The 10,019-nt window shown below is 44.8% G+C and overlaps 1 protein-coding gene across 1 annotated transcript in view; it reads left to right on the top strand.

Annotated features, from left to right (window-relative positions):
• The window catches only part of GADD45G (growth arrest and DNA damage inducible gamma), a 2,718-nt gene extending 1,361 nt beyond the window's left edge, over nucleotides 1–1,357 (top strand). The window contains exons 2-3 of the mRNA XM_029965463.1: nucleotides 3–309; nucleotides 681–1,357. Of these exons, the coding sequence (XP_029821323.1) occupies nucleotides 3–309; nucleotides 681–791 (418 nt within the window). The 3' untranslated portion in view covers nucleotides 792–1,357. The remainder of the gene's footprint in view (nucleotides 1–2; nucleotides 310–680) is intronic.
• The last annotated feature ends 8,662 nt before the right edge of the window (nucleotides 1,358–10,019 follow it).

Genomic DNA, 10,019 nt, shown 5'->3' with positions numbered 1-10,019 from the left:
AGGGCGGCGGGACCGGGGGAATGTGCTCAGTCGGGGCGGCGGGGGTGGCCGGCGCCGGCCGCGGGGCTCATCGAGACGCCGCTTCTCTCTTACAGCGACCCTGACAACGTCGCGTTCTGCGTGCTGGCCGCGGACCAGGAGGACGAGGGGGACATCGCCCTGCAGATCCACTTCACTCTGATCCAAGCCTTCTGCTGCGAGAACGACATCGACATCGTGCGGGTGAACGACGTGGCCAAGCTGGCGGCCATCGTGGGGCCCAGCGAGGAGTCCGGGGAGCCGCGGGACCTGCACTGCATCCTCATCACGGTGGGTGTCCCGCGGGAGGCGAGCGCTGTCCCCCCGCCGCTGCCGGGCTCGGCACCGCACGGCCGCAGCCTGTCGGGGCGGCCCCTTCGCCCGCGGCTGGTGGTCGAGTCCTCCTCTGGGCACAGAAAGGGCGCTTGGCACACAGACAGTCAGCTGAGCAGTAGTAGTAGTAGGAGGAGGCAGCACTTCTCGTAACTGTGGGTTTCCTCCCTTGTCCACAAGGGCAACATCTCTGCTTCCTGCCTTGTCTGTGTCAGGACAGAAACTGTCTGGAAGTGCCTGGCATCCTAAGCTAATGCTTCTGTAAATATTATGCTGACCTCAGCTAGCGGGCAGCACTCATGGTGTGCAACTTTTTTTCTTTCTGGCAGAACCCGAGTGAAGAAGGCTGGAAGGACCCAGCTCTTGAAAACCTGAACTTGTTTTGTGAAGAGAGCCGAAATGTCAATGACTGGGTGCCAACCATCACCCTGCCCGAGTGATGGTGACCCGGTGCACTGGGGAGGCTGAAACCTTTGTTGCATTCTCAACGTGGTGTGGGTTCACCAAACTGCGCAACAAGCTGCTGATTCCATGGATTAGCCTGGTCAAGAGACTGGATTAAGGTCCCTCAGACTGGCATGCAGTGGGCTCTTACAGAGGAGAAAGAGAGAACAGCTCACCTCACCAGTGAGCCTCAGTAGGCTGCAACCATGGAGAGGCTGACATACCATGGAACTGAAAGAAGTATTGCAAGTTTGTCAGCCATGTGGAGCTGTTTCAGAAGGGAGAGAGAAAGTTGGGGGAAGTGGGCCAAAACTTTCCAGAAGGACTGGATAGAGTTCTGGAACTAGGAACTGTTGGTGCTGTCTGCAAAACACACAGGAGAAAGTTTCAATATTTGGTGGACTGCTGGGGACTGGTTACTGAGACAAATACAGAGATTCCAAAGCAGACAGACTTCAACAGGCCTCTTGGGTCACTCTGCAGAACTGGTTTAATAATGCAATAACTTTTATTGAAATATTTGCTGCTATTGAAGCTTTCATAATAAATTTTTGACAATTAATTTCTGGGAGTGTCTTGCTTGCTGGGTGGGGAAGCATGTCACTGAAATACCACTGATGCTTTGCTTGTGTGCTGTAGTCAGAGGTATACTCCACAGTAATGGAGCTATTGCTCAAATACTGTCCCGGGCTGGCTGAATGAAGTGCTGTGCTGTCCAAGTTGATAATTCAACCTTTTACCCTCTTGCAACAGCTGCTTATCGCAACAGCTTGCAAGACTGAGGAGTTGCATGCTTAATGAGCTCACTTATTGTAATAGGTGGTCTTTGTAGTCTGCTGGAGGAACACAATGCATGTTGGAAACATGGATTTTTGGAATACAGACCTCCAGTAAATTGCATCATTAGTTCTTAAATATGACTTAGATGCATTTAGAGCTGACGTGTTTCCACTTAACAGAAGCAGCTTAAACATGATGGGGGGGCTGTGAAACTCCTTAGATGTCAAACACATCTAACATTTGCTTTGATTAGAATGACATCATTAAATCTAAAACTAGCAAATGGTGAATAAACATCACATCTGCCACAAGCTGCTCTCTGATTGCCATATGCTGTAACAATAGAAGCTGTCACTCCAGAAACCAATTTTGCAAAACCTAATTGCATGACAACACCAAATTAAGTCCAAAACAATTTAAGGACGAAGTGGCCTTTTTTAGAGATCCTGTCATGAAAAGTTAATATGGGCAGGCTGATTTGGCCCTGTGTTAAAAGGGAAAATATCACCCCATTTTTGTGCATAAACTGTATGAGTGCTCCAGGACTTGATATTAAAATGGCATAGTAAAGACCTCTTCTCCAGAGAGCAAGAAAACTAAACTACTCACTTCCTTTATAGTCACAAAAAATACTCAGTTATCACAATTACATTTCCTTTAGGCTGGCTTGCAGTGATTGACAGTAGCATTTGCTGAAAAGTGGTCACTTCAACATGGGGTGTCTTGAGCAGTTGTGGTTTTAGGGAAGTCACACAGAGAAGCAAGAGAATGAACAGCTCTGGCAGCTGTGATAACAGAAACTGCCTTTAAGGCAGTTGCCTTGATACACAGAAAATGTAAAGTCTGAGTGCTTTATTACACATTTTAATATTTTTTTTTCTTAGTAAATGCAGGTTTCTTCATTTTGCAGCCAAGAAACATATTTCTGTTCTTTGCCTGGGGCCTAATCAGTACTCAGGGCCAAGAACAGATTAAAGTGTACTGTCCTGAAATCAACTTTCCTGTGAAATATAGGCAGTACTTTACAGCCTTGAGTGGTTTAAACAAAAGCCTGAGAAGACCAGAGGAAGTTCTCAAGCATGTATACAATTACACAGACCATTAAAGTATGGCAGAGAGAATGCATAACTGCTCTGTTTGCTGAGACAGTAGGCGTAGACAGTGGTAACCGGCAGAAGTTTAACTTTCCAGGTTTTATGGAAGAAACATACTATGCAGCAAACAATGAAATTAGTGAGACAGCACCAAAAAACCCTTGTGGGAACACGTTCTCTAGCGTCTGAGTAGAGAGGAGCGTGATCTTCGCCTTGCCATCACCCTTTTGAAGCTGTAAGCTGTGCCCCGTGAGAGGCACGTGATTTCTTGTTTTAGTGGCAGGTACAATTCTCCTGAAACCCCTTCCAGACCAATGCAAATGCACTGTAATGCAAATAGTACCAAACTGAATTAGCCTGCAAGTGTTATTAATACGGAGGTGCAACCAAAGACAGCTGTAACTTGCCAGTTACGTGCTGCTGCCAATATCTGTAATGATCACCTCTACTTAATGTAGTAAAAATTCAGCAGCTGGTATCTACATCTTTATGTGCTCAGCTATATAACTGTGCAAGGGGCAACTATACAGTTGTTAAAGGTAGACAGTAGGCTTGAGTATTGCTGACTGTAGTGGGGACAGCTGCTCGGGAGATGGTTGGCTCACCAGATGTCCAGGGTGTTTTGTCAGGTACCTGAGGGATCTGGAGGTTGGGGACACTAACCTCTTGTGTCAGTAAGCAATGTGCCCTGAGTACTTTGCCTTCCCAGGAAACAGAAGTACCCAGGAGAGAGACACTATGGGTTTCCAGGACTGCTGGGAGCTCTGCTGAGGTGTCCACATCCCAGCTGTGCTGCATGGTCTACAGGGGCTGGCTTGGTTTGTGGCATGATGGGCTGTGTTAGGGGGCTCTGGGGAGAAGAGTGAGGTTAATAGCTGTTGATACAAAAGGTGGTTCTGCAGGACATGACCCAGCTGAAGGACATGGCAGAAGGTGCAGGACACGGAGTGGAGTCACAGAGTGGTGGCACTTCTGGCTCTGCCGTCCATCAAACCTTAAACCTGTGTGCCACTAGGTGATAAAAACTGTGTATTTCAGTATTGTGATCATAGACATTCATGTTGTGCTGACCATACTTCTGAGTACGTTTTTTCATGAAGTGATCCATGTGGTTTCATTTTGGGTTTTTTGAGCAATGGGTTTGTGCTTCTCTGCCTGTGTATCTATTTCACCATCGAATAGTACTACTGACTGACAGGAATTTCCCCTTGCATGTGGTTTCCTTCTCTTAATTCTGTTTTCTTCCTGTTGCACTTCTGTGCATCAGTTTACTTTTCTCTCTTTGTGGTTGTAGATGGTGATCTCTTCAGACACCTGATTGTTTTAGTATGTGCTGTATTAACTTACTTACCATCTTACCAGGATATATGTATGAATACCGACACACAGTTGCTGTAAGCAAAGATTTTGCTTTTCTGTTGAGTAGGAAATACAAAAAGGAAGATAACAAAGGCTGTATTACAAAGAGACGGGCAAACTGCTGCACTGAATACTGTTAGCATAAGATCTGTGCATATGCTGCATGTTATAAACAGTGCTTGTAGCGCTGGGTGCTCAGAGAAGGAGCTTAGAGTTCTGCAGACTGGTTGAGTTTTAGTTATAGGTGGAGGCTGTTTGAACTAACATATGTTCTGCAAGGAGACAATCTTTGCAAAAACGCTGGTGTCAGAAACATGCCATAGCACTGCTGTCTGACACGTGAGGGAGACGTGTCTCATATCAGTAAATCTATTTACTCCAGCTCTCAGGTCCCCTGGCATCAGGAGGAAAGAGCAGCGTGTTCCCAGGTTAAAACATGGCAAGAATGCAGACAGGATCTTTCCAATGGAAGCAAATGCCATCACACGTGTGTGCAGGAGAGATGTGCGGAGAAGGATGTGTGTGAGTGTTGTATTCCTGGTAGGGACACACATTGTGGACAGCTGTGCTCATGAGTACTCATCCACAGAACAGGGGCCAGAATCTAAGACTGGCAGTGGGATGGAGCTGCGCAGACAGCACGTGCACCTCACCACAGCCATCCTTTCTACAGGTTTTTGTGAAAACTGCTTTTCATTCCTGCTCATTCCTTATCCATTTCGTTGTGTCAGGTATGATTTACTCACTTGGTAATGTCTGAACATGCAACAATAGGATATTGTAAAAAACTGAGTTAATACTTTTTGTATAATTATCTTATGAGCGAATATTCCTATTATTCTGCATTGTTCTGCAGTAAAATATCTTTATACAGAACATTCAGACTATTGCAGTGTATGTGAAATATTAATTTGAATGTATTGGTGTCTTTAAAAGTATAATCAGATCCCAAACATCACAGTTATAGTGGTTATAATATCTCCTCCAGTCTTCCAGTATATTGATGTATAATTATTCTACATGCTTATTTTCCTTTTATGCCTGGAAATAACACAAAATTATTTTCTTCTGTGTGTCTAATCCTCTCTATAGAGCTGATTTTACTTTGAAATCATGACTTTGCAATGTCAGTGAATCACTGCTGATTCAAAACTAGTTTGTGCAGCTGTTTTGTTTTTTTTTTTTTTTTTCCCCTGCATTGGAGAGATAACTATAGAGATATAACACAAGGTTTACTTACTGTTTTTATGTTTCCTGTGTGCTACAACTGAGGTGGTTTGTTTTGTTTTGTGGGTTTTTTTGTTTGTTTGTTTTGTTTATTTTTGTGGGTTTTTTTGTTTGGTTTTGTTGTTTTGTTTTTTTTTAACTCTTGGTAGAAAGTCCCAGGTGCTGTAATCCATTGCAGAATAGTGACAAAATTTAACAAAGAACATGCAACATGAATTTCAACATCAGAAGGAATTTTTATGTCCCACCACACCACGAAGTAAGGAATTTTCTGAGTGGTGATTGTAAGTTTTGCTTTCTACTCCGTGTTTGGGGGTACCAGGCTACAGCAATTTACCTTTCACATCCCACTGAAGCCAACACAAAGCAGTGGTGTTTAGTAATTTCTATTTAAATGCAGAAACAAGTAACCAAGGCCCAATGTTTCAAATTTTTGTTTCAGAAACAAGATGCCTACTAAGTACATTCCAACGCAGATATGCTTAACTGTGAGCCCAGACTTAAAACTCTCCAGCCAATCAACTTATTTAGCTGTGTAGCCATAAATTTACTTGCCAGACTTCAGGCTTGTCTTCTCTGCTTAAGGATGTGTTACTGTGTGGCACAGCTGCATTACGTGTTTTAGCTTGGATTGGTTGAGTGGATGGAATGAATCTGTGGATCTTCTCCCGCTAACCTGCTTTGGTTCATACGGCAGAACAGACCCGGAGCATGCAAACAGGATTTTTCTTGGAAAAAAACAAGCCAGAAGACATACTCTAGGGAACTCTCTGATGCTTTCCAGCTGCTATTGGGCATTCAGTTCACGGGACCACACTTGAGGTACATACAGAAAATTATTTGCTGATTAAGAGTAAATAAGCAAGTCTTGGCAATCAAAGAAGAGAAGTACTTTGGCCTGCTTTTCACAAAAGAAGAGATTTTAGTGTAATACACATACCAATTTGCTTTAAACAAATGCACGCTCTTGAATTAACAGGTTTAAAAATCTACTTTGGCAGCAGCTTGCCGAATTTAATTGTTTCTGAGGCAAGAACGACGAATGGAACTGTTTGTAGAAGTGTTGCCAAAGGTATTTTTTGTAATGGACCGGCACCGTCCAACTGGCAGCGCTGGGACAGCCTTGCCTGGCCCGTTGCCTTGGTTCCTGAGGAGCAGGTGGCTTCCTGAGCCGTGGTGGTCCCACCCCACAGCCGTGCCACCTCGCAGGGCAGGCAGGGCACTGTGTGGATCCTGTGCTGGCCAGAGCAGGGGCTGACCCCACTTCTGCCTCCACCTGCCCACTTCTGTCGCCACCCATCACACGGCTGGACATCCTGCATCAGTGCAGTGGTACCCCGAGAGAAGACATTACCCTGAGATCTGAGTACCTGGATTAAGGTGTTACGACGCCACAAACAATTTTTAATACGTAGATAAGTGCAAGGTAATGCACCTCCTGACATGGTAGGAGATTACAGCTACCAAATGGGAGAGTGTGGAATCTCATGCCAGTGATAGAGTGTCTGTTGCTCTTGTGCAACGTTTCTGTGCTTTACATCTGCCAGGGTTAAAAGCAAAGTACTTACTGTAGGCTGTTTTTCTGGATTTAAGAGTCAATGCAATAAAAAAAAAAAAAATGCATGATGTAGGTGGTTCTGTGCTGTTGAAGGCATGTTTATGGAACATGAGGAACGAAGTGCAAGCTAGCCAGATGTGGTTAAAAATGGAAGGATGGCAAAGCACTTCACTTTTTCCAAAGAATCAGCTGTGCTTTTCACTAGTACACATGCTCTCTGCCTCACGTTCTGCCCTGTCTCTGTGGTGCTATAAAATCCTTCAAACAAACTGATGAAGAATAAAGCAATAACAAGCACTCATGGCTAGTACTACATGACGGTGTTATTTGGATGCTACTCCTCCTGCAGAGGGGTGATAGATGGGCTGCACAGAGCCTGTCCTGTCTGGGATGGGAACCACTCACCCCCACGGATGCCAGGCTCAGCCTTTCATAGGTCACTGCCTTCTGAAGTCGGGCTGAATTGTACAAATTTAAAAACAGGTGCTTTTGATTGTGTTTCTGGGTTCTGGGCGATAGAAGGAAGCTTTCTGCCTGTTAAATGGGACCACAGAAATTGTTCCACGTCTCCCTAACCATCTGGCTACTCTAATTTACAGCAAAGGTAGACTGCATGGCTCTCTGGAAAGAGATATTTTCCAATTCAGAATCTGGTTTCTTGATTTAAATAAAATTTTAGAAGTGCTGCTTTTTTTGCTTTTATAACATCTAAAACAGCTTTCTGACTGTTCTCCATGGCCTGTAACACATGTGAAAATATTTTTTAATTGGGAAAGATGTTGTGTTTTTGTCCCAGTGCTAAGGTACATCTTGAATTTTATAATCTTTTTTTCACTTTAAGATATGTGCAATTGGTAAAATAATTCGTCATTTAGAGCTAAGTCCTGAGAAGCACTAGAGGAGCTGGGTGGCTAAATTAAATAAACAGATAAATAACACTAGCAATGAATCGTAGTAGTTGTATCTGTAAAATAATTCAGACATACGTCAAGAAGAGAAACACTACATTTAACTGAACATAGTACACATATCCTCGTAGTGTGTATGCAAAATAGTTTCTCACCCATAAACACTCATTCATACATGTACAAGAAGGAGATGGAGAATGATTCAAATCTGACACTGTATAAATAGGCTTGCATTTTGTGTCCCTGTGCGCTGTTCCATCTTTTGTCAGAAGGAATTTTGCCACTGGAATACAGCTGCAGAATGGAATTCCCTGGCTTGACACTTTTCTGCAAGCTTGACTGTTTCAACAGAAAAAAAAAAACAAACAAACCAACAAACAAATCTGATACTGTGCTACGAAGGTCTGCGTGTGTTGTACACTTCCCATGGGTCAGGTCACTTACTTAGAGGTAAAACAACAGCAACACCCAGAAAACTATGTGAAGGGTTTCTCAGCCCTTGCACCTCCTCTACCCAAACTTCTGGACTGCATTTTCAATTAACTATTTGTCTCGTGCTATGCTTCTCAACAGTTGTTAGTTCCCTGGTACCAAGGGCCCATGGTTTGGGCACCCTGTGGTGCAGGAGCTGATGAGGTAGCACTGAATTTATTCAAGCAAGAAGGGAAGGAGTTGTGCAAGAGCAGCTTACAAAGCAGGTAAAAGCAACTCAGCATGGTACTTTTCAAAGCAATGGTGTAATACAGTTTTGGCACCCTAATTATTCCATATCTAACCATTAAGAAATACAGGCTGCTCTGTACCTAGTTTGCAAGGGGAGCTTAGTGGTGCTCTAACCAGCCAGAATGTGGAAGCATTGGAGACTCGCTTTTAAAGAAGCACAGCTGGAGATATATGGCTGAGTGGAGGGCATCAGGAGTGGAAATGGTCACTGGAGTTCGGGGGCACAAGGACATGTCCTAAGACTATGATTGCAGCACTGAGCACCTTACGTGGAGCTCCACATTGAATTTTTGAACCAGCTGGCCACAGGATCAGAGCTCTTGAAAATAACCAAGCCCTGCAAGATCTGCAAAAGTTGTTGTCTAGATAGATCAGAGCAACTCAGTGCCCTGACTGGTGCAAAGCCTGCTGTGTGTGCTCATAGCTCAGTACGGGCTCCAGAAAATCATCTCTGGAGAAAGGATTTCTCCACAATTCAGCTGCAGAAACAGAATCTGGCAGCATGCACAATCAGCCATTAAGCTACACGTCCAGGTGAAACCAGGCTCCAGAGCTCGTGGCCATTGTAACAGCCCTGCTGCATCACGCAAGTTACATGTGACCGTCCGCATGGACCCGAGGGATAATACGATGCTTTGTTTACAAGGTAAACATTTGACTGGCCTCGCTGTACCTTCACCTGAATTACTAATAACTTACTGCAGTGTGTCATTTGAAGCAAATTGTGGCGTTAATTATGATAATAAACCCATGCAGGTTTATTATCCATCCAGGAGGACCCTGCGGAGCAGATGCTGGAGCACGCTCTGCTCCCAGGAGCGCTGACGTTACTGCGCAAGCCTCGGCTGGTTGAGGACATTTTGCAAGAACTGGTTCCTCACCTCCTAAACCTGCATTTCTCCCCCTTAGGCTCACATCCTGTATTGCTGCCTCTGCAGAGCCCACAGATTCAGAGGTATCTGTGCAGCTTCCCAGTGCAGGAGGAGGCTGCTCCGGGCTTTTCTGGGTCTGCAAGGTTTGGTTGCCCTTTTCAGGTTTCTGCAGTGCCTCTTTGACAGGGGCTGAAGTTAAAACAGGAGAGGGTGGCAAGCGTGTCACTGTCTGTCACTCTCTGAGTCACCAGAGGTGTAGTGGCTGCAGGATGTTTCAGCCCCGGGGATCTTGAGGGGCTGAACCCAGCCCACCCGCTTTCCTGCCCCTGAGGAGGGGAAAGGGCTTCCTCCGTGCCCCAGCCTCTCAGAGCTCTCCATTTCCCACCTGATTTATCTACACTGAGCCAACTGCTTATCTGCTAAAACCATACCATGGGCAGGTTCTCCGTGACTCCCTGAAGCTATGGAGAATATCAGAAGACTAGTGGGAAACTTCAGAAGCTGCAGTTCCTTCCACAAGCCGGAGATAAAATTTCCTTTTATGACAAGTGCAGAAGAAAGCAGCCACCTGATTCACCTTTCACAGTAACATTCTAATCTACCAGTGGCATATTGTTTATTGAAATGAAAACTGAATATAATCCACAATTGAGGTTACCAAATACGCTTATATAAAGCCTTTCAGAGCAGCAGCACATCAGCT

This window comes from Manacus vitellinus, unplaced genomic scaffold (assembly GCF_001715985.3).
Source record: "Manacus vitellinus isolate BGI_N305 unplaced genomic scaffold, ASM171598v3 scaffold_9_pilon, whole genome shotgun sequence".
Classification (NCBI taxonomy): Eukaryota; Metazoa; Chordata; class Aves; order Passeriformes; family Pipridae; genus Manacus; species Manacus vitellinus.
This window is presented reverse-complemented; position numbering and strand designations above follow the sequence as displayed.